We start from the raw sequence: 24,955 nt of genomic DNA on the forward strand, positions 1-24,955 counted from the left end.
GGAAGAATATATTATTGTATTATGTTAAAAAAAGAAAAAGATTAATATATCAATAATAATATATCGGTATCGCTTAATTATATACATGGTAAAAAACTATATACAAGTATTATATCTGTTACATTGTTCAATTTGTACACATATAGGTATTTTAAAATTGTTGAGATCTATTAACAAATATTCATAATTCAAATTGCATGCAATTAATTAATTACTTTTTTTTTTCTTCAATGATAAAAGAAAAATGTTTATTATGTTAATTATTGTTCAACAATAATTAAATAAAATAGAATTTCTTCTGTAATGAAAAATATTTTTTATACATAGTATCGTGTATTTATATAGATGTAGTAAAAAATTTAGTAGACATTCAAATCAAATTATTTACGAAATTAAAACTTCATTATGACTTGTGTCATATATATTTCAATGTTTTTAAATTAATTAAAAATTAATTTATAACTTTATTTCTTAAATTAATTATGAAAACTGTACAAAGAGATTTTTCATAAATAGATATTTTTACAATACATCAATATTCTTTTAATATTTATCTAATAATACGTAAAGAACAAATAACAGATTCAAACAGAAGTACATTTATTTATCTTACTGATATAGAAATATATGGATATTTCGTTGGGAAAAAAAAAAAAAAATAAAAAAAAAAAAAAAAAAATAAACCCTGTTATGTTTAATTCCACTAATAAATCTATATTATGTTAAATGCATAATAAAATATATCCAAAGAAAATAAATTTTAGTATTTATGAATTAATTAGTATTTTATAGAACAAGTTTCCCACCGTTTGAAGCTCTAATTTGTGCAACTTGTTCCGGTGTAAGAATGAGTTTACTTCCATTAGGTAATGCCAAAGCATAATAATTGCCTGTTTCATTGACAACGACAACCAACTGCGTCGGTGTATTTTGCGTTGGGGGTGCTGGTTTAATTGGCGTTATTGATATACAACCTTGATGTATTCGTTGCATAATTTCACGTGGAATAATATTTTTTAATATATTATTTGTTATATCTGAAACAGATTCCTGACCTTCTGAATTTTTTTGATCATTTATTGTTTTTTCATTAATGATCTCAACTTCGTCGTCACTGTCACTTAGAATGATCAATGATGTAGTCTTTTTTTTCGGTTCATTTAAATGTTCACTTGAGTTTTTTCGTTTCGTAAAGTTTGAATTTTGTATACGTGGTTTTATAGTACTACTAGACTGTTTAGCAATACTAGAAAAATCGAATTGTGAAGTTGATGCTTCCTTCTGTGCTATTCTATTTATGTTATTGTCCGGTTGTACTATATTAATTAAATTCGATTTTTCAGGCGAATATCTTGGTTGACTCACAATTTCTTGTGATGTTACAATACATGGTACTTGTTGTATTATAGATGGTTGTTGTATCGGAACAAAATTTGATTGTTGATTGTAAAGAACATATTCCGGTCGTATTTCTTGCATATAATAATTTTGTTGAAACGAAGGCACAATATTTGGAATTAATGTATTTGTTTGAACGAAAGTATTTGATTGAGTCAAACCAATTACAGTAGGATTTGACTGTACAAAATAGCTTACACCATTCACGTTGTAATTGGTTTTATATTGATTTGTTAGAGCATCAGTCGGTGTCTCGTCTTTTATATCCAATTCTGAATGGACGCTATCTATATAATTGATTTTATTTTCCTCTGTGACAGATATCGTCCTTACTGAATTTTCTTGTATGCGTGGATATATAATTAAATTAGATGTAGAAGACGCCGTTAATTCCTCTGAATAATCGGATATCTAAAAATTGGACACCTTTGATTGAGACATTCTTGTTCTAATTTATTATGATTATTCTTATTATTTACCTTATTACTCGACGTAGTTTCTTTATGCGTATCTTCAATCGAATTTGTTTTCTTGTTTAGACTTTTGCTTTGTGACGTTCTTAATCTTTTATTATTGGCTAAAAGAAAATAAAAAATAAAATAAAACGCTTGAACGTACGACGAACATTTACGTTCTGATAAATTTTTTTTAAAGATACTCACACGAACGTTTATTTTTCCGTCTGCGAGAGCTTGGTAGAATCCAATCTTGGTCTGAGTCCTCTTTCTCTGACCAATAGTTATCTTGTCTGTTTTTCGTAGAAGAGTTAGTAACGGATGTATAGGTCTGTGAGCAGGGAGGCGCGTAGATGGCCTTAATGTCGGTCCATTCACCCAACTCGCTCTCATCGATCTCCTCATATGGATACAATTGTTCTCTGTACGAGGAAATTCCTCGCGCTCGTAGAACTCTTCGATTTTGTTGTTCTTTAATAAAATCAATTAATTATCATGATAATAAATAAAGAAGATTAATTGTAATAAAAAGTATCTATCTCCATAATATTTGAATATATATTATTTACCTTCTTCTTTTCTATCACACTTTTTATATTCTTCATGTGCTTTTCCTTCATTATTTTCCCCATTTTCTTGTTGCTCTCTAACGTCTGATTTTTCATCGTGTTCTTTGCTTTTTGATTCCTTAGATTTTTTCTCTTTTCCACTTGTGCATTGTTCCTCGTCGTTGATACATTCTGATGTTGAGACACAACTTTGGGTACTAATTGGGGATATGGTAGATTTCGATAACGTCTGTAACGTTGCATCATTGGTAGTTGGCAATTGATAGTCCTGTGATCCAACAATCCACCAATTAGACCTGACACCATTTTCACCGGATGAATCCTGATCCTCCATACTGCTACAACACACAGCAGCTTGACTGCCATACATACTTCACAAAGATTTGAATAATAATATTTTGGAGGATGTTTGTGTAGTACAAACAGTACATGATAAACTCATTGTAGCAATTATCAGAGGTTTCAGGTTTACATTAAAGTCAGGTAAGATTCTATATATCACATATATATTTATGAGATGAAGATTGATAAAAAAATAAATATGTTTATGAAATGATAATAAGCATTTTTGTTTTGATTTAATGACATACCCAATTTTAAAATTAGTCCATTCCTTTAGTAGCTTTGCTTTAGCCTTTTTTGTTGTATCTTTCAGAACCGTTTCAACTTTTTCAACCGTATTTAATAGTTCTGTCAATTTACTTACTAATTGTATTTCATTCGAAGAATTTGATTCTAACTAAAAATTAAATATCAATTAATAATATAAAAACAATCATTATACAAATCTTCAATGTGCATCCATATATGTATAAAATATAACTATATTCTTATTAAAACTTACTGTATTTAATGAAAAACTTGAAATAAGATCTCTCAAAGTCTCAACGCTATCAGCTACGAGTCGAAAATTGGATACACTAAGTTCTTCGAGCATTTTTTTAAAAGAGGCCGTTTCATTATCTTTCTTAGGATTATTTTCAATTTCTTCTTCTGTATTAATATCAGTATTTATAATTTGGCTAATATCATTACAAAATGATTTATGTTCCATTTGATTTCCTTTTATCCTAAGACTTCTTCTGATAGAATTCAGTGTTTCATCTATTTCAAGAACTGATTCATTAACGATATTACCATTTCTTTTTATACCTTTCATTTCTCTATCATTTGGTGATTTCTTTCTGTGTCTAATATTATATTTATTAATAGTATCAGGTACATCACTTGAAATACTCTCCATTTCATTAATTATAGATGTTTCAGTTTCGCTTAACTTTTCAACATTCGACCTTGATGTTGATGAATCTAAATCATTAACCTCTTCGGAACTTGAAAGTGTTTTATCCTTTAATATTTTATTTCCAACCATTATAATTTCATTTAATTTTGCTTCATCCACTTTTGAATCATTAGATAAATTATCCGAACAATATTTAATTGAATCAAATTCATTTGATTCCAAATTATTTTCAGAATTTTCAACATCAATCTTTATATCCGTCGCATTTTCTTTTGTTACATGAGACTTAGTATATTTTATATCTATCTCTGATTTTAATCTATTTAATAATTGATTTATTATTGCTATGCCATCTTTTTCATCAGGGGATCTAGAAAATCCTTTAAATATACTTTCTGTAACATTTGTATCAATTAACTGACTTTCATTTGATACATCATCATTACAACTAGTCGAGTTTATATTGCTATTGTTTGTATCACTTGACATTGTACTTATTTCAGATGTTATTAATGGATTTCTTGTTTCTGTTCTGTCAAGATTGTCTAAATTTATATTACTATTATTAATATTACTACTTGTGCTCGTAGAATCTAAATCTATATCTTCACTAGTTTGTGAATTCATGGCACTATCAATACAATTACAAATATAAAATTGTTTATCTATTTTCTTTTCTTGAAGTCTTGCAGGCTTATCCTTTTTTATTTTAGAACATAATCCATTTTGCCATCTGGGCTTTCGTTTTCTACTTCTTTTTACTTTTGTTTTCGTTTCGGATTCTACTACTGTCTTTGGTATTATAGGCTAAAATAATTTTGGATTAATAGGTTCAAAAATTTTTTAATGAAAAATATAAATTTGTTAAATTTAATGTTAATATACCTTTGTAGTGGAAAGAATATTATTATTCATACAATGTCTATATATTCTCAATTCACTATTGATAAACTGTGGAAAATAAATATATTTAGCTCCATGACGATCGGTTCCTAAATTTATTTCAATTTGATCTTCCCACGCATGATTAGCAATTTCTTCTTGAATTGTTTTTCTCGTATGCTGTAAAGATGTTAGATTATTAACGTTAAATAGTTTCTTTTTAGACACGAAATAAATTATTATTATTTTTTATTTACCATGAGAGTATCACAGATAGTTTTTAAAAGCCATACTCGTTGTTTGAAACTCAAGTCTTCAAAGTCTCTATCAGCAAATATGGATAACTCAGGAAAAATATTCCAAAATTCTGGTTCAATACCAATAGTTTCTAGAACCTAGATTATCACAAAAATATTTACCCCTTGATCAAATAGATATTCATTTAAAAAAAATTATAGATTTAATTAAATCAATAAACACTAACTTTTATCACATCTCTATGCTTTCCATAATAAAGTTTAAACCAATTGTTTACTTTATGCATTAAGATATTAGTCCAAAATTCATAGGGCATTGGTGGTATTTTTTGCAATTTCGGTTTACTTATAGGACAGCTAAAATGATAAATGATAAATTAATTATATGAAAGTTTTAATAATTACATTGTCAAAATTCTAATATATATAAATAATAATGTCTGCAAATATAAAATATTATCATATTAATAATATACCTTAATAAACATGTCATAATATATGCTAGTTGTTTCGAAGCTCTTGGTATAGCAAGCATTCTTTCCACTTCATAAATAGTTATTGGGGGTATATTTAGAATGTCTTTGGTTAAGTAAAGAAATTGACAAATTTGTGGTATCTAAATAAAAAAATAAAATTTAATTTAGTTAAGGTAGAAAAATGTATATATACACATACACACACACACACACACACACACACACACACACACACACACACACACACACACACACACACACACACAATATATATATATATAATATATATAAATAATATATATAAATAATATAATATATGTATATATATATATAATAAAAAAGTCATATTGCACGTTAATAAGATCAAAAATGTACGTACTTCCCACATAGATTTCATTTCTTCTGTTAATCTTTTTGGAAAATAACTATTTTCTTCCCAATCAATTGCGGGCTCGTCCTCGCCCTCTTTACATTTTTTATTTTTCTTCGACATTTTTCCTTGGCTGGAATATTATTATTATTATTATTATTATTATTATTATTATTATTATTATTATTGTTATTATTATTATTATTGTTATTATTATTATTATTATTATTACAATTAAATATAATTATGTCGTTAAATAATTTGAAGTAAACTCGTAATAATTGAACTATGCAAAAGTGAATATACGCCATTAAGGTAGTAGATAGTATCACATGTATATTTAAAATGTAATTTTCTAACAGTTTCGTCATTAGTCATGTTATTGGTATAAAATAAACGATAATGATTCTTTATTATTCATGCGAAAGAAAAAGATGGCATTAATTATATTTGGACTACGGTTGTCTTCGTAATCGAATGAGTTATTTCATCTAACAAACATACATGTCGCAATTATTTTTTACTTTCTTTTTTATCATTTTCTAGATAATATTATAAAATGATATACATAAGTATATCATTTATATATATACATATATATATGAAATGTAAAAAAAAATATCTTGAAATGTTTCCATTCGATTTTAATTAAGTATCATTAACATAAATGCAAGTTCATCATTAGTCAATGTAATTCTTATTTCAAATCTCACAATATTTTTTATTTAAGATTCAATTATATATACATACATATATCTATAAATTTATATGTATATAATATGTAATTGCAAAGGATTTATGGTTCAATTTGAGATAAAATTGTGATTAAATGTTTAACGGTATCAAAAAAAAAGTAATGTAAAAAAAAATAAAAACCAAAAAGAAAAAAAAATGAAAAAAAAAAAGAAAAAGAAAAAGAAAAAGGAAAAGAAAACAGAAAAGAAAAGAAAAGAAAAGAAAAGAAAAGAAAAGAAAAGAAAAGAAAAGAAAAGAAAAGAAAAAAAAAGAAAAGAAAAGAAAAGAAAAGAAAAGAAAAGAAAAGAAAGTGACAAATGCGTTGTGCTTAATATTTTCACTGTTACATAAGACAGCACTTTTCATAGTTATCTTGTCGAACGTCAACAGTTTTGTTAAAAACATGACTGGCCAAGCAGCACATCATGTTCGCGTGAGGTGCGGTTAAATATCGATAAGAAAAACATGAATGTTTGTCGTGTAATTATACTGAGGAGATCCATTAAACTTTGTCACGAAACGTTGTTCTTTTACTGGTCGAACTTGTGCAATGTCATTTTCACTTGTTAAGAAAAATTATATACATAGTTTTATGGTGGTTACTTAATAGAAACTTATCACTTTGTTAGAGAGAGAGAGAGAGAGAGAGAGAGAGAGAGAGAAAATTTATTATATATATTTAAATTTCGTCGTTAATAATAATAATAATAATAATAATAATAATAATAATAATAATAATAACAACAACAACAACAACAACAACAACAACAACAACAACAACAACAACAACAACAACAACAACAACAATAATAATAAAAATAATAATAATAATAATAATATTAATAATAATAATAATAATATTAATAATAATAATATTAATAATAATAATAATAATAATAATAATAATAATAATAATAATAATAATAATAATAGTGAAAACACCACCTCCGGAACTGTATAACTCATTCCCAGCGCTCCGCCCACCCTTCTTTCCCCTAAGAGAAATTATTGCGCATAAATTATTATTTGTGTAATACAATTTTTTTCTTTTCTTTTTTTCGTTCTTTTTAATAAAGTTGTTTTCTAATTGGGGATCGATATTTTGTAGGCATGAGAAACGAACACGTTGACAAAATATACATCGTAAATCATAAATACGTGCTATAAAAACTAATGTATGCATTTCATAAATCGCTAAAGATCTTTCACTCTTCGGATAATTTTTATGCTATTTGCGTGGAAACTTATGAGGCGGAAAAAAAAGAAAAGAAAAAAAAAAGTAAAAAAAAAAAAAAAAAAAAAAAAAAAAATAAAGAAAAAGAAAGAAAGAATATATAAAAAAAAAGAAAGGAAGGATAAAAAAAAATAAATTAATAATACGTACGTTCATAGAGAAAAGTAAAGAGTAAATAATTGACAAAGTATCATAAGGATGATATGGTGACCGTACAAATGAAAAACATTTTACTATCGGTTATTAATCATGCGCCATTAAACTCCGATACGAATCAATGCAGTTATTCCTTTAGTTATATTTAAACGTTACAATAGTAACGTTTATTGACTCGACTTTTCCGTTTTAAATATGCATATTAATATAAATATAACTTGTACGTTATAAACTGTAAAAGTGACTTAAGAGAGAGAGAAAAAAAATATATATATATATTAATATCAAATATAAATTAAAAAGTATTTACGAAGTTGCTAATATCAAGGATTTGACATATTTCCAATGATGTTTGTTTGATCTATAAAATTAGATATCAACATTGTAAACGCGTTGTCGAAGACCGTTTATTACCTACTTTCTAAGTTAAAAAAAAAAAAAAAAAAAAAAAAAAAGAAAAAAAAGAAAAAAAAAAAAAAAAAAAAAGAAAAAAAAAAATAAAAAAAAAAAGAAAAAAGGAAGAGAAAGAGGAAGAGAAAAAAAAAATAAAAAAAAGAAAAAAGAAAAAAGATCAGACTTCTGTAGGAAATAGCAATATGAAAATTTATTTAAATGCGCCTTATCGGATTAACAAAAAAAAAAAAAAAAAAAAAAAAAAAAATCGAAAAGATATATTTCCTTTAATGATACAGAACGCCCACATTAATTACGATATTATTACGATTTATTAATTAATTCGAATTATATGAAAAAAAAAAAGAAAAAAGGAAAAAAGAAAAAAAAAAAGAAAAAAAAAAGAAAAAAAAAGAAAAAAAAAAGGAATAAAAGAGATCATGTACGTTCTCTCTCTCTCTCTCTCTCTCTCTCTCTCTCTCTCTCTCTCTCTCTCTCTCTCTCTCTTTATAAAAACACTTTTTTAAATGCAACAATTAAAGAGTACCTTAAATGTATACGTAAAGTGTCCTTCGATTAGGATAGTTATTTAATCGGTATAACGCATAATCGTAATCTCGTCACGTTACACGTTTATCTTAGATTAAAATCGCGAATGATCATCGTCGCTCGAGGGACATGAACGAATGAACGCCCATGAAAAAAAAAAGGGGGAGAAAAAAAAGAAGAGAAAAAAAAAACAAAACAAAATGGAAATAATAATTTCCATTTATCGTAGCGTATCGTAAAAAAAAGGAGAGAAAAAAAAAGAGAAAAAAAAAAAAAAAAAAAAAAAAAAGAGAGATAGAAAAAAAAAGGAAAGAAAGGCGTCCGTTCCCTATTCTAATCGTCAACAAGGAAGGGTAAATCGAGCCAAGGGTAAGTACGTAATCATCTTTCTACGAAACTTGATAAGGTGTCCTCGTCATTGTAACACCGTTTAGTCAGTCGGCAACCTTCATCGAGGCTGGTTTTTCTAGAACGACGCTTTGGTATACACTCGTCCTTCTTTTTCAAAACCCTTTTCTACGTAAAGAAATCGTCAGGTTTACACAGTTTATCGCGTCATCGGGTATATTTGATTGTCGTCACGTAAAAAGAAAGAGAGAGAGAGAGAGAGAGAAAGACACACACACACACACACACACACATATATATATATATATATATATATATATATATATTCCTCTATAAAAACTTTTTACGAGTAATCCTTTAAAAGCGATATTCGAATTCGGAAGGGAATAATAATTGTTTGTTACGATTACGATATCAATTTTAAGGATCTTAGTGTCGTTTTCTTCATTGAATTCTTTGTTCATAATACTTTCTTTTTCTTCTTTTTCTTCTTCTTCTTCTTCTTCTTCTTCTTCTTCTTCTTCCATTTCTTCAATTCTCTTTTCATTTTTTTTCTCTACCCTTCTTTTAAACAATTTCGTTTCCTTTTCTCTTTCTTTTTATTTTCCTTTTTTTCTTCGCTGAAATCAAGATATGCGTAAGTAAAAAAAAAAAAAAAAAAAAAAAAAAAAAAAAAAAAAAAAAAAAGAAAAGAAAAGGAAAAAAAAAAAGAAAAAAGTATGCCTCATCGATGGAGAAATTAATGTCCCCGGGGAGACGAAAGAATCATCAAGAGTCCCGGTGGAAACGAACCCGAGATTATATGTCAATACGAAGAGTAGAGAAATCGAGGTATCTTGATAATTTGAAGATCCTCGATGAATCTTTAATGGGTAAGAAATATGAAGATTCTTCCGATTCGTTGAAAATCGGTAATAAACGCAAGAAACGTGATAATAATTCGCATAATACATTACCAATCGAAAATTACCCAACTAACGATAAGACAACGTTGAATTATCTAAGGGATCATAGTCCTTATCTTCCGTACACTATTAATACGGTTCATCTACAAAATCCATATAAAACTCCTCAACGTCTCGAAGGATACGCTTTGCGTGACGCCAATTTTAAGGTATTTTGTTAATTATGCAATCAATGATACTAATTTATTTCTTTTTTGTTTTGTTTTTTTTTTAAATTTGCTTTTATAATTACTACGATTACATAAATACTTAATTTTTCGGTCGTTTCACTTAATAGTTGTCTTTTTTTTTTCTTTCTTTCTTTTTTATAAAAATCGTGGAAATTGATGTAAAAAAAAAAAAAAAAAAAAAAAAAAAAAAAAAAAAAAAAAAAAAAAAATCAAGTAGCAGTGATCACTTGAAAATGATTTTTTTTTACTCGTTCGTACTTCATCCTACTTATGAGACAATAAACATCATAGCCGATCTTAATTTATCGTCAAATATAGTACAGAAAAGAAATATATCATGAAAAATGATTATTGTTTAAGATAAATACCTTTTTTTTTTTTTTTTTTTTTTTTTTTTTTTTTTTTTTTTTTTTTTTTTTTTTTTTTTTTAAGGGAATGTATCGATCGAGGGAATCCACATTAAGATCAAGATATAATCGGAACGGTTTAACAACGACGGATACGATTACTTCAAAGAATTACGAGCAAAATGAAGAAAAACATGAGAGAAGGTAATTGAACGTTCTTTCATCTTTTAAACGTGTTTCATTGATCCTTTTTAATATTGATTAATAATTGTCCAATTTGATTTATTCTATATCTTTGAGCGTGAAAAATGTACAAACATGTTTAAAGACTACAGAGATCAATACCATTGTGAAACAGTATTGCTTGAATAGCACTCTTCATGGTTTACGTTATGTCGGAGATTCCAAATTATCAATCGTAGAAAGGTAAAAGATCAAATAAAATCTAATAAATAATTTAGAAGACGCCAATCATAATAAAATTTCTTTTTACAGAATTTTTTGGATAATTTCTTTCACAACCGCGGTACTAACTGCCACATATTATATTTGGTTCTTATATCAAAAGTGGGTCACATCTCCCATTATAATTTCCTTAAGTCCTGAACCAATTTCTCTCAACGAATTTCCATTTCCCGCCGTTACCATTTGCAATATGAACAACGTAAAAAAAAGCGAAGCAAATCGTATAGAGAATGGGTAAATGACGAATATATTTTTCGAATGTACTGATTCAATATAAAAATGCCCTTTATCATATCTTATATCCTTAGAGAAAATATACGTGAGAAATTATTGTTGGAGGATTTTTGCAATAGCGAAAATGTCTCGGTTGCTTATGATTTAGAACAAGAAGCAGTGGAATGGAATGCCATGCGACATTTTATGATAAATGTGAGTAAATCTTGTAATTACTTTTTTGCATGTTTTATCATGCGTTTTACTTTTATTTTTTTTTTTCAATTTGCAGTAACAAATCCCAATTTTCTGATTTTTTTTTTTCTTTTTTCTTTCTATCAAATAATTGTAACAATACCTTTTCATTTAGGTATCACAATCATGTAGCGACATGTTGTATTTATGTAAATGGCATGGCAATCAAACAGAATGTGACAAAATATTTAATCCTACGATGACCGATGAGGGTATTTGTTGTAACTTTAATTCGGTAAATCGTAAACATTTGTTTCACGATCCGTAAGTGCCACGTCATCATTGTACTCTGATAATTTTCAATGAAGATATGAAATGTTTACGATTTCCTATTTTATTTTTTTAGACGAGATTGGCCTGATATGAACATTACTTTTGCATTCACTGGTATCGATTGGAATCCTGAAATTGGATACGATAAACAAGTTCCATCAGATGCCATACCATGGAGACCATATGGCGCTGGCCTTTTTTATGGCTTAACTTTAGTCCTTGACGTTGATATTAATGAATATTATTGTTCTTCGACAGCTAGTGCAGGCTTTAAAGTAATTATACTTTTTATTTTAAAAATCTATAATAACAAGTTAAAAGGATTAAAATTCTTATTCTAAAAATAGTTGTTGATGTTTTTAAAATTCTACAAATATTTATAGATGCTACTACACAGCCCCGTAGAAACACCAAAAATTGCAGATTTTGGATTTGCTGTAGCTCCTGGTAAAGAAGTCAGAGTTATTGTATCACCTCGAATATCGACAGCAAGCAAATCTATAATATCTATACCTCAGAGGAAGAGAAAATGTTTCTTCACATCAGAGAGAAAGTTGCGTTATTACAGAACTTACACGCAAAGAAACTGTATCCTGGAATGCGAGGCGAATTTCACACAAAAACTGTGTCACTGCGTCCAATATTATATGCCAAGTAAGACTGATTTATAATTAGAGCTTAATAATTATATATTCTTAACCTTTAATTTTTACATCTTTTTCATTAGAATCATCAAACACTACTATTTGCGGAAAGAAAGATGATCAATGTGCTACTACAGCACGAAGAGCAATGGAAATTAAGCTCTATGATGATAATCAATTGAATATTACTGAAATGTAAGTATAATTTTACAAATAGTTCCTTGTATAATCATAGATTGTTTCACATAGACCAAGCTGTAATTGTTGGCCAGGATGTTTTGAACTAAGTTATAATTTAGAGATATCAGATAGCAAATTGTTGAATAATTTTGACATTCAAGAACAGTACATTAAGAAAAGCCGAAAATATTTTACGTAAGTATTTTTTGTTTACGTGATATAATTTAAACGTATTATATATATTAAATGATATAAAAGATTAATCATTTGTATCCTAATACAGTGAAAATATGGCAGTGGTACATATTTTTTTTGTGGAGTCTCAATTTACTAAATCTATGAAGAATGAACTTTTTGGATTTACAGAATTCCTCTGTGAGTAATTAAAATATTTATTTAATTACCAAAGTAATTATTTAGAAATTATCCATAATGTAAAAAGTATAGATATATATCAGATACGACACTAAATGTTATATTTTTATAGCAAGTACTGGAGGTCTGCTTGGTCTTTTCATGGGATTCAGTTTTCTTTCCGTTATGGAAATATTATATTTCATAACATTACGATTATGGTGTCGTTTAACTGAACATAAAAATGTTCCATCACGTACTATAGTTCAAGTACATCCTTTGGATGATAATCATGGTATAATATATCCGTTTGCACAATGAGTTTTATATGTGTTAACAAATATTATAAAACGTTGCAATTAATGTCCGTGTGTGTGTGTGTGTGTGCATATATATATACACACACACACATATATATATATGTGTGTGTGTGTGTGTGTGTTATATAGCCAAAATTTGAAGACTCCATTAACAAAAATTACAAGATATTCTTCATTATTTCTTTTAATTTTCATCTTTTAAATTAGTGTAACTATTACCCTATCGTATTTGTATATATTTCTTCAAAAGAAGATTAACTTGCTTTATCTATAATTAATAGAAATTACATTTTTTTCAAACTTACCTTCTTTACGATTCTTTCAAATAAAGAATTCAACCACGATCCGGTGACATCTTTTAAAATGTCTCAAGGTGACTGCTTTACGATATAATTCTTAATGAAATTGTTTCAATTAAAGAAAATTTACGTTCAGCGTGTTCTGATGCGTCTTCGTTGAGCAAAACGATCTTCTCGACGCCATGTTAATTCTTGTGTTCGTCCCTATCGAAAGTAACTTTATAATGACGTACGCATTCTTAAGCGGGAAATTTGAAAGTTCGTCGAAAAATCGATAAAAAACATATTACAAGATATTACTACGTATTCAATTGAATTACTATATGATGTAATTTTGTCGTAAGTAATGTTTCCCTATCGATTTAACAATTGTAAATTTCGAATTAATTTCGAATTTTACAAAATCAAATCGTTCACATTTTAGCGCTACATGGACGCCACACGGACGACACACGTAATTCATTATCCTTCATTAAAATATACAAATGGCGCGCGGTTTAAAATGTGCGATAAATGAAATTTACGCAAGATTTCAAAAATGAAAATGTCCTGCGGACATCATTTATTATAATATCTAGAATGTCTGATATAATCGTGCGCTAGTTGTTTTTAATCGATACGATTCCTTATCTAGACGATATTCAATATGTTACATGTACATTTAAAATTATAATCCTAGTTATATTGACAGCAGACTAATCTAACATGACATTTCTTATTATTTTTTTTTTCTTTTTTTCATACAAAACGGTGTATACACGTATAATTTTATCGGTAGCGAAAACTCATACAACGAGTTCCTTTACCAATTATATATCGTATTTATTATCATAGATATTATATCTTGTGATCGTGGCTGACAATATTTCTTTCATTTAACCGAATTATAATAATACATAGATTTCTTGCAATAATATTTTTAATGTATGACTCGTTCGTGACGTCCACAGAAAAGTAAAAAGAAAAAAAAAAAAAGAAAAAAAAAGAGAGAGAAAGAAAGAACACGCAAAATGTAAACAAAATTCAATGAATCGAAGAACATCCACAAACTTTTCCTGAAAAATGTTTTCTTCTATATGATCGTAAAAATATTTGTACCCGATATTCTCAAAATTATTTTCCTTCGTGTGTAAGCATGTATTTACTAAAATAAAATAAAAAAAAAGAAAAAAAAAAGAAAAAACATTGCTATTCACTTCAATGACATTCTTTAAAGCATTTGTCTCGTTAGAGTTATATGATAGAAGACTTAAAAATATATAATGAACAGATAATTTAATAGGAACGTCTTTTATTATCAAAGGTTCGCACTTTATGCATTATTGCCCATAATAACGCGTCTTATGTAAAAGTTGATCTCGTCGCGAAAAAATCGCTGATTGAATTAAAAAAATTAATGAAATTGCGTACATTACATAATATACAACTCCTTTTTGTTCTACAATAATATTATTATTATTATTATTATTATTATTATTATTATTATTATTATTATTATTATTATTAATATTATTATTTTATTATTATTATTATTATTATTATTATTAATATTATTATTATTATTACTATTATTAATATTATCATTATGATTTGAAACACCGTATTTTTAATGATCATACGTATGTTCCCTTCACGATCAAATTTGTACATAGTTAGCTTTTTCGAGACTGGACAAAATGTAATAATACATGATATAATGCACACAATACACAATCTGCTTTATGTATATTCGCCTCAACGTGTATAAGAAATACCATTGTTATGAAAAAAAAAATCTGCACAAATATTAGTCTTATCTCTTGGGAGAATAATTCTCAAGAGGTCGGATAGTTTAAGGATACCAATCATGATATCAATTACTTTTTATTTTAATATAATAAATTATTTTATCAATTATCTATTAAACAACTGACAGGTTACATCATGATCCTGAAATTCCGACCCTTAAATTTTTATTATTAAAAATATTATTCAAAAATAGTGGGTTTTTAGATCTTAATAAAAGAATCAATAAATATTGTCAAAAGAAAATGAAATAATATTAATAAAGGCCTTGCATTGACATATAAATAAAGAATAGGCATTGTGATCGTGTCAGTTAAAGTGTGCGAGAATGTTGAACAGAACTTCCAAGATGATAAATCAGAAAAATTGATGAATCTTAGGAAGACGCTTCCAGAGATTTTGATTAAAGTGGAAGCTCCAGTTCTTTGCATACAAATGTTATCTAAGAGCACAACATTACTGCAAGGAGCCACGCAGCATAAGTAAATTATTGTTAATGAATATATTAAAACATTTTTTAATCGTATTAATTTATCTTTAATAAGTAGCATTAACTTGTAATAATGTTATTGTGTTACATGATCAAATTTTTACCATAAAACAAAGTTTCTAATTCTATTTGATAGATGACGAAGTCTCTATCCCCCATGATGACAGATATTTATTACAAAAAGAAATACAGAAATTACAAGAACACAGTCAAATAATAATCGTAGTAAAATTTGTTATATTTATAATTATCAATGATTATAACATATCAATGACTTTCTCTTAGACTTCGTTTTTTTCATATTTATCTTACTTATTTAATAAAAGATTTGTTACAAGCACGTGTTTTTTTAAGTTGCTCCGTGCCTCCTTGAATAGTCCTCACAGCAGAACACTTATAATTACTTATTTATCTAGTACTTCGTACTTACATTCGAATATATTTGACTTTTTTTATAAACCATTATTTTTACAATCCTTGCCGATCTTCGTTTATGGAAAAATGGCTAAGATAGACACAATATAATTATGATATTTTTGTTTCTGTGTAAAAGATGCCGATATTTGCAATATAAAAATGTTACTTAGGACCGGCTTTGTAACAATTTCACTCATACAGTATCATCTTAACCGACTACAAAGTTTGTAATACGGATTATAGAGCAGTTCATTAGGTCGTTCATGATTTTGATATGCAAGAGTTCAATGAAAGAAATTATTTTTTAAAAGCACACTTTGCAAAACTGATATATATTGAAATGACATTTTGTTTTTTGTTTAGGTCCTTTGTAATAGATTGCCTCATGATCCAGGAATAGCATATACTTTGCAGAAAATTATTAGTGCCATTATATTCGATCGAAGAATATTGGCAAATTTTTTTTATATGTACAATCCTTATTTTCTTTTTCAAATATTCTTAAGTAAAAATAAAAATAAAATAAAGCATCTTCTTTTTTTTCGACACCCTGATCTATCAGTCTACTTTATTTGCAGACTGATGACTAACATAATTAGAATTAATTCTAAGTATAACATAATATTTTAATATTTTAAGACCTGTGTTTTTTTTTTTTTCCTATTGAAAATAATAGTAACATAATATGTCCTCCAGCAATTTCATTGCACTACAATTCAGACAAAGTTACCAGAAAATAAACTATACCAATGATTTGAAAGATGGAGAATAAAATAAAAAAATATGAAGAAAAAATACTAATCTAATCCAAAATACTGTAGCAGGTATTATGACCACATAAAAGTAAATTAAAAGTAATTGTATATCTTTATTTTACAAGTTATATTGGTAAAACAAAGAAATCCCCAATCCTAGATTCTGCAAAATTGATAGCATTAATAATTATGCAGAACTAGGCACACGGTGACCAGAAATGTGATGGTGTTTCTCATAATACACTACGGATAAAGTAGCAATTATATTTATATCATATGTAATGTGTACATAATAATTAAATTATCACTTCATACTTTTTCTCAAGATAATATACAAAGTAAATAAGTTTCTTCTAAAAGGAAAAAAAAAAAAAAAAAAAAAAAAAATAAAGAAAAAAGAAAAAAAGAAAAAAAAAAGTAACTACTGGAGAAATGATCTCATACAACGTTTTTCTTTGAATTTTAAAATAAAAATTGAGAAACTTATGAAGTTTAATAGAAGGGAGGAAAAAATGCATTATATATATTAAATAATAATTAGAAATTATTAAACACATTGTGATAAAAATTTAATGGGTAACACCATCACAGTATTTAACTTAACAGTGGATTAGTCATCCCAGTTTAAAAATTGTGCTTTCTGACTATTACCAACCCCATCTATGACCGATCAGTCAAAACAATGGGTCCACAGCATATAACCATATTAATTAATTCTTGATATTTAAGAGTGGCGGCAGTACGCCATCACATGTAACAAGTGGGGATATAAAAATTAATGTATATATGTATAGATTATTTAGTCAGCTATTTTCTATTACAAACTAGCATCTATTTAGTAACTGATATTTATATAGTTCTCGGTCTTAAAATTATAAAACAGATTAGTCTGCCCGTCGATATTCACTATTATTATTGCAGCTCCAATAAGATATAAACCTTGTTCACGTAGTAATATCCTTGCTGACATTATCGCGGTCGTTGTCATCGCGGTAGCGTATGTTCTGATCCCGAATGACTGGACGGAAGAGGGCTCGCGCTTATATATCGCGATATCGTTCCGTTCCACGACGTCCGCAAATGCAAAGATGCCGTCAAATGTATGTGTAGCTATTCGATTTTTAACGTCTATTCCCCCAGCTTTCAACTGTGGTATAAAATGATGACAATTTCAATGACATTGACTTTTTTTATTCGCGAAATACTTTTGTAACGCCTTAAAGGGTTTTCAAGGTTTTGGTCAATGCTAACAAACTCATTCTTTTTTTGTTTTTTTTTCCATTTTTTTTTTTCATTTTTTTTTCTTTTTTTTTTTAGACGCCGCAATGTATATATTTTTGACTCACTGAAAAACAATTAATTCTATGTGATTCGGTGATCATTAGCACGCATAGTGACAGTCTTAAACTGATGTATAGTCACTAATTTCAATGTCAGTTCTAATTGAAACTTCTTAAAGCTACTGCAGACTGGTATTTAACGAGTCATGAAGTTATAACAACACTTTCACCATTTTTCATTCCCATAAAAAGGCATTTATACATTAGGAGAACAAATGAAATTTTACAAATTCATTCGCAAATAAATTCCAAGACTATGCCAGTATATTGTGAAATAGGTTATTATCGAATCTGATGTCGTAATTTCTATTCTGAGTAACAAAATATAAAGTAGATTTGTTTTTTTTCATACCTCTGGTATTAATTCATGAGAAATTTCATTAATGATAGCGGCTGAGAGTTTATAATATTTTACGAGCCGGACTCTTCCAAGTTATATTTTTACCAAACTACTCACTCGCGTTGAGATCGCAGAGTCACTGAAAACTTTTGCTCTTGAACTACACCTACGTGACAGTCAATGAGCGTCGATTTATAGGACCTGAGTCGTCACAAACGTATTAATCCTCACACCAAACACTAAACGTTTTCCATGTAGTCTTCATTTTTATATCATATCCTGACACGCATATTCCATAAATTCCATTATGTAGTAATTGTTTAATAAGGTCAAAAAATAACCCTTTTTACCAACTCCTGAAAGGTATTCTCTAGCTGAATCATTTGGGTTCTGGGAAGGCCACTTGACATTTGTAGACTTCTTCGAGCATGACTGCTTGACCTTGACCCTGACTGACAGTTACAGGAGTTGTGGCATTCACTACAACAACTTGTTGCCCTTGTTGCCCTTGTTGAGGTTGTTGTTGCTGCTGCTGCTGTTGACTACTTGCATTTGTTTGTTGTGCATTACTTGGATTATTTGTGTTCTGGTTTCGAGCCGTTTGTCCATACTTTTCATGAATTGCACGATGTCGTTTTAATGCGAAACGGTCAGAAAATCCTATCTCGCATATATCACATCTAATAAAAGCAAAAACTTGTAAAATAAATCTACATAGAGCATGTTACATAAAAAAAGTTTACAAATCGTATGTTAAGAAACACGCTCACCTATGTGGTTTCTCACCAGTATGAACTTTCGCGTGATTTTTCAGGTGTGTTGCTTGATTGAAGGCGGAACCACAAATATTACATCTGTAAGGCTTTTCACCAGTATGAATTCTCCTATGATTCCAGAGCGTTGAATGTCTAGCAAATGTTTTTTCGCAGACTTCACATTGATACGGACGTTCGCCAGAATGAATTCTTTCATGATTTTTCAGATGAGGACTCTGTGAGAATTGCATCCCACAGACACTGCATTTAAATGGTTTTTCTCCGGTGTGAACTCGTCCATGATTTTTCAAATAAGCAGCTGAAAACAAAAAGATTATTGATCATATATTACATGTTGAAATAGATGAATGTGCGTCCAGATTTAGAGTCCAACCAAATTTATATGAGAAATACCTATTACAAAACATTTTATACAGCCGTCGCATGCACATATCCTTACCTTTTGCAAAAGCTAAACCACAGACTTCGCACTTGAATGGTTTATCACCCGAGTGCAACCGCTTATGAGACCAAAGTGAAGAATACCGGGAGAATGTACCATCACATACATTACAATGAAATGGCTTCTCCGCTTGGTTCTGACTGTTTTGTTTGCCACCTGAAATTGGAAATACGACCAAAATTTTAGTTTTCCTCAAAGGGCCAGTTCTACAAAAAGATGTGCTCAAGGTTGACCTGTGATGTGTTTTAACCAACACGATGCACAGGATTATGCACGGTAAATGTTCTTTTCTTCGTGATACATTCAAAAGAGGATTTTTATAATATCTGATTATGATAATAAAGAACTTGTAAAGCAATAATGCTTGCTTGAATTAAATTTATGCATGTTATTTAAAAACTTTTATACATGCAGATTGCAAAAGGTTAGTTTTTTTTTTCTTTTTTATCAAAATTAAATATTGAATTTAATGTATAAAGTATTTATTTAACAAGAAACATTGAAATGACCTCTTTTATTATTTGTATCTTGAAATTAAGAATGTACTAAGCAAAAATTTGAAATAACTTTTATATTTGGACAACGCTGAAAATTTTGAGTCAAATTTATAAAACTGTCCCTTAGGGGAGATTTCATTCCGTGCAATTGTCCTTAAATTTAGATGTCGACAGTTCTACTGAAGAAATAAAGTAGAATTGACATACCAATAAAAAAGGTATAAAAATCTGTGAAAACATCAGTGACCATAAATCTTTTTCTACCTACTACAAATGCATGCAAACATATAAATTTGAAGCATCAAAGAATTATATAGTATGCAATACTTGAAAATAAAAATACTTTGGACTGTGTCTATGTAAATATCAAAAATTGTTACTAGAAATTTTTAATAATAGAGATAAATGAAATATTTAAAAATTTTTAATCTTTTTCAATTGCAACTTAGTTAATATCATGAATAAATAATAAATTCAGTATGTTTCACTTAATATAAAGATTTTGAACTGTCACCATCCAAAGCAAATATATAAGAGGTTACTTAGATAAATTAATTACAACACAGTAACCCCATATTTTTATTGATTGCCATCTTTTCCGACTTACTTCCTATGATGATGCGGCCTGTTGCCTTGCAGCCGCCACACTTTGCGAGGGAACTGATTCCAGAATCTAGTTTTTCGTCGTGTTTACCTACCATACACCACCCGATGTACGATCATGATAGCAATGAGATGATAGAAATATGGTGGAAAAGTGACAATATTTGGAGAAAGAGATGTTTCTGATGTTCTACTAATTTAAGGGAATTGAGAAAATTATCATTTTTATTCTATTTTCAAAAATTGAAAATAGAAGTAAACAAATATGAAGTTTACATTTCTTTTGTTTCTTTTTCTTCTTTTTTCTATTTTATTTTCTATTTTATTTTCTGTTTTATTTTCTTTTTTTTTTTCTCTTCTTTTTTTTTCTTTTTCTTTTCTTTTTTCTTTTTTTTTTTTTTTTTTCTTTTTTTTTTCTTTTCTTTTTTCTTTTTTTCTTTTTTTTTTCTTTTTTTTTTTTTTTCTTTTTAACAGGAACATTTCTTTTTCCAAATTATTTATAGCATGAATTTATGATGAACACTCACCGATGAATATTATTCCTGTGCCATTACATTTATGACATTTGGTAACACTAGTAACTCCCCTTCGTTTTACTGGATGATGACCAGGTTTAATTGCTACACAAAGAAAAAGGACATTTATTACACAAAGATGGGGTCACAATAGAACAACAAACACTCCTAATGTGTATTCATATCATCTTTTATACATATCATTGACACTTCATTCAAATATATTTATTCAAAAACGTACTCTTTTTGATTTTTGTGGGATGATGTTCGCACGGATCTTCACTACCACAATCTTCACATATTTGCACTTTTGGTTTTTGGTGCATATTTGTTTTATGACTTTTCAATTCTCCAGGCAGTGCAAAACAAGCTCCACAGACATCACAAGTATACGGTCTTTCAGGTGTAGTAGCTACAGTCACTGTCGTTGGTGTTTGGACAACAACTTGTTGTGGCTGTTGTTGCAAATTACTCGGTGTAGTGTTGTGAATTCGTTTATGATGATTCAACAAACTCATGTGACCAAACACCAGACCACATATATCACATTTAAAGGTTGCATTAGTAGCAGCCGCAATGCTCATCTGATTTAATAATGTATTATATCCAACTGGCTGGACATCAAAACGATAACAACCTTTATCATCTGTTGTTATGGCACCAATTGTGCTCACTGCATTTGTCTGAACTTTTTGAAGCATGTTGACATTATAATAAAAAGGAAATTCTGCTGTTGCAGATTGTTGTTGTGATTTATCTTCCTTTTTATCAGTTACATACATCTGTTGAGATTGCTGTTGCTGCGATTGTTGCCCCTGTGCAGCTTGCTGCTGTTGAATTTGTTGTGGGTCAAACATTGCTGCTTGCTATTAAAAATAGAAAAATTTGTTATTCCCTCAGATTAAAAAGGCATATTGTTTATACTCCAAAATAAGATAAAATACATTTACTTCTAAAAAAGGAACATATACAAAAACACACACACATATATACATAATTTTATAAAGTACTTTTATTACAATTCTTTTCTATGCTTTTCCAAATTGATTATATAATATCAAATCTGTTATGTCATAAATGTGGATATTTAATTGTTTCTTTTTTTTTTTTTTATTTAAATTTTTTTTTTTTTTTTTTTTTTTTTTTTTTTTTTGTTAGAACTTTATATTTATACATCAAAAGTAGAAATACAAACCTGTCTTTGATCTCCGTAACTTGAATTACTTTGCTCCGTTTGAGTGAAACTGTTGGTTTGTTCAGTTTGTGTGAACATGGAACACTTCAGTGGCTGCACAATAGGTTGGTTCTGTGGAATATAAAATTTAGTTTAATCACTCTGACATATGTGTTGCTTTTATTAAAATTAATCTTGATGATCTTGTTCTTCTTTAGAAATATTATGCTGCGCAATAATACACATGTTATAACTTCAATATAAAAAATTATAAATTTCTTGTTTCATTGCTATTAGTTCCCTCTTTATCTCAATGGTTTACGTGCTGCATATACCTGTCGTATATGATTAGGACGGGTTGCATTTAACCAAACCACGTTGTTGCCATTTGATTCTAAGGCCATTGATGTGTTGTCTTTGACCCTGCACAATCGATAGGCAGTTATTAAAGTAAGGACACCTAACTTGATCTGCAGCAATACAAGTTGCTTTAAAATGACCCCCTCTGATCAAAGCCACGCCAAGTTAAGATAGTTGACTTCAGCGTAGACTGCACAGCAGGAAGGAGCAGTAAAACCAAGAGGGAACCAAAGCATCATGCACATTAGAAAAATTAACTAAGTACTCACGTGCTATGGTCTTATAGAGACGGCGCACGGGTTAAACGTCCGGCTGCCGGGCGGGCGACGATCTTCTAGTTGCCATGACGGCGGCGGTGTCGGTGGTCGTGGCGGTGGTAGTAGCGGTGACGGCGGCAGCGGCGGCGTCGGCGGCGGCGGTGGCGGCGGTTGTGGCGGCGGCAGCGGTAACGGCGGCGGCGGTGGCGGCGGCGACGCGGCGCGTGGTTCCGTGCGACCGTTTAGCCTGTACGCGCCGACGATGATGCTTTCCCGAGTTTCGAATAACTATACCGCTGATGCATTCACAAAACCGATGATTTTTGTATTCTTCGAAGAGCCGTGGACGCGCGCGAGAATGAGAGCAAGCGAGAAAGGAAGAGAGAAAGAGAGAGAAAGAGAGAGAGAGAGAGAGAGAAAGAGGGAGTGAGAGAGTTGAGTGAGAGAGAGAGAGGGGGGGGAGAGAGAGAGTGAGAGAGATCGATGACGGTCGTACACAGGCACAAGATATTTTCTTTCAGCACATTCAAAACGTGTATTTCCTTGTGGCGCTTGTTAAACAATATCCTCGTAATAACTTAAGCCTTTTATTTGTTCTGCCGGGGTTCTTGGGCAACCTTAATTTCGCGCGTCGAAATCACACGCTTGTCACTGAACAACGTTGGCCCGCGCAGATCATGTCGTCCAAGCAGCGCGGTGGCGGCTGCGGCGAGTCCTGTACGAAGCGCGGGCGTCTCGGTGTCATAAAAATTGGCGGTACCGCGCGCTTAAGTTTATCCGAAGAAAGCCCGTCTTAGCTTCGAAGCGGACAACCCGCGTACCGCAGCTTATCCCACGCTCAAGATACGTCGATGCGCGAGAAAGCAGGCTGTGCACCGTCAACAAACTTCGCGGTAGCCATTACACGCGACGAGGATAACAATGGGCGACACGAAAGCGCGCTATGGCCCCGATGCCTTTTTCTGAACAGCTTCGAGGCGCCTTCCGTAGCGTTGACCAATCAGAGCCAAGGTCGGTATCTCGAGAAAACGGGAGAGGCACGCGCGACTCGACGCGCCAATTGTATTCATTGGCCAAATGTACAATAAGAACCGATTGTAATTGGCTAGACGGAGAAGGTACGCTTTCTCTTCGTTGAATAAAACGATTTTATCTTGTCGTTCATTTTTTAGATACGTTTCATAATAATTCAGTTATAACAATTTATCCATTGTAAAGATTTTCGAAATCTTTACGATATATTATATTTTATTATTATCTATTGTATTTTTCATGATATTTATGTTATATCGAGCAAGGAAATATATTTATTGAATGCTGTAGAATTGGAATAACAATACCATTAATAATAATAAAATAATAGGTAATTGAGAATTTTATAACGATCGGTTGCGTTTCTATATAAAAGAAATATTTTCTTGAGAATATGCCTTAAAAATCACGTAGAGTTAAATTCAAATATCGCCGTTAGGTGTAGCTGCTGTAGCTGGACTTTTTCGTTACTGTTAAATACAAGTTAGAGGTACTTACGTCTTATATTCAAAATTTAAGATTATACCTGTTGTGCGTATACATTTTGATTTCTATCTATATGATTACTCTGTTCAATTATACATTATATTTATCAGCTTTATATGGAGAATGTGTTTAATTA

General features: G+C 29.5%; 3 protein-coding genes across 14 annotated transcripts; 1 reads left to right on the plus strand and 2 right to left on the minus strand.

Annotated features, from left to right (window-relative positions):
• Positions 1-57: 57 nt before the first annotated feature.
• On the minus strand, positions 58-13,694 carry LOC124955282 (putative uncharacterized protein DDB_G0282133). 9 transcript variants are annotated; one of them, XM_047509484.1, is made up of 12 exons: positions 13,557-13,694; positions 5,660-5,783; positions 5,281-5,420; positions 5,032-5,161; positions 4,805-4,942; positions 4,551-4,727; positions 3,267-4,472; positions 3,013-3,161; positions 2,423-2,793; positions 2,061-2,324; positions 1,878-1,975; positions 58-1,809 (listed from the first exon to the last, which is right to left on the minus strand). In XM_047509484.1, exons 2-12 carry the CDS (start codon positions 5,771-5,773, stop codon positions 787-789), a joined length of 3,810 nt encoding a protein of 1,269 aa, XP_047365440.1. In that variant the 5' UTR covers positions 5,774-5,783; positions 13,557-13,694; the 3' UTR covers positions 58-786. The 9 variants fall into 9 exon arrangements, with proteins under 9 accessions (XP_047365440.1, XP_047365437.1, XP_047365438.1 ...); XM_047509481.1 differs by lacking the exon at positions 13,557-13,694 and adding an exon at positions 11,854-12,822; XM_047509482.1 differs by lacking the exon at positions 13,557-13,694 and adding an exon at positions 9,476-9,612 and having other exon boundaries at positions 2,423-2,760.
• LOC124955283 (pickpocket protein 28-like) lies at positions 9,714-15,052 on the plus strand. Of its 2 annotated transcripts, XM_047509488.1 has the most exons (12): positions 9,714-10,179; positions 10,633-10,751; positions 10,848-10,973; positions 11,043-11,246; positions 11,321-11,441; positions 11,596-11,744; positions 11,827-12,028; positions 12,137-12,407; positions 12,481-12,592; positions 12,647-12,772; positions 12,861-12,952; positions 13,065-15,052. In XM_047509488.1, exons 1-12 carry the CDS (start codon positions 9,796-9,798, stop codon positions 13,250-13,252), a joined length of 2,094 nt encoding a protein of 697 aa, XP_047365444.1. In that variant the 5' UTR covers positions 9,714-9,795; the 3' UTR covers positions 13,253-15,052. The 2 variants fall into 2 exon arrangements, with proteins under 2 accessions (XP_047365444.1, XP_047365445.1); XM_047509489.1 differs by lacking the exon at positions 10,848-10,973.
• Positions 13,552-24,264, minus strand: LOC124955284 (zinc finger protein OZF-like). 3 transcript variants are annotated; one of them, XM_047509491.1, is made up of 8 exons: positions 23,314-24,263; positions 22,706-22,816; positions 21,752-22,376; positions 21,523-21,615; positions 21,000-21,086; positions 19,893-20,051; positions 19,448-19,751; positions 13,552-19,357 (listed from the first exon to the last, which is right to left on the minus strand). In XM_047509491.1, the coding sequence occupies exons 2-8, from the start codon at positions 22,781-22,783 to the stop codon at positions 19,057-19,059; spliced, it is 1,647 nt and encodes a 548-aa protein (XP_047365447.1). In that variant the 5' UTR covers positions 22,784-22,816; positions 23,314-24,263; the 3' UTR covers positions 13,552-19,056. The 3 variants fall into 3 exon arrangements, with proteins under 3 accessions (XP_047365447.1, XP_047365448.1, XP_047365449.1); XM_047509493.1 differs by having other exon boundaries at positions 19,235-19,373; positions 23,314-24,264; XM_047509492.1 differs by lacking the exon at positions 21,000-21,086.
• Between the last annotated feature and the right edge of the window lie 691 nt (positions 24,265-24,955).

The sequence above is a fragment of the Vespa velutina genome, chromosome 18 (genome assembly GCF_912470025.1).
Source record: "Vespa velutina chromosome 18, iVesVel2.1, whole genome shotgun sequence".
NCBI lineage: Eukaryota > Metazoa > Arthropoda > Insecta > Hymenoptera > Vespidae > Vespa > Vespa velutina.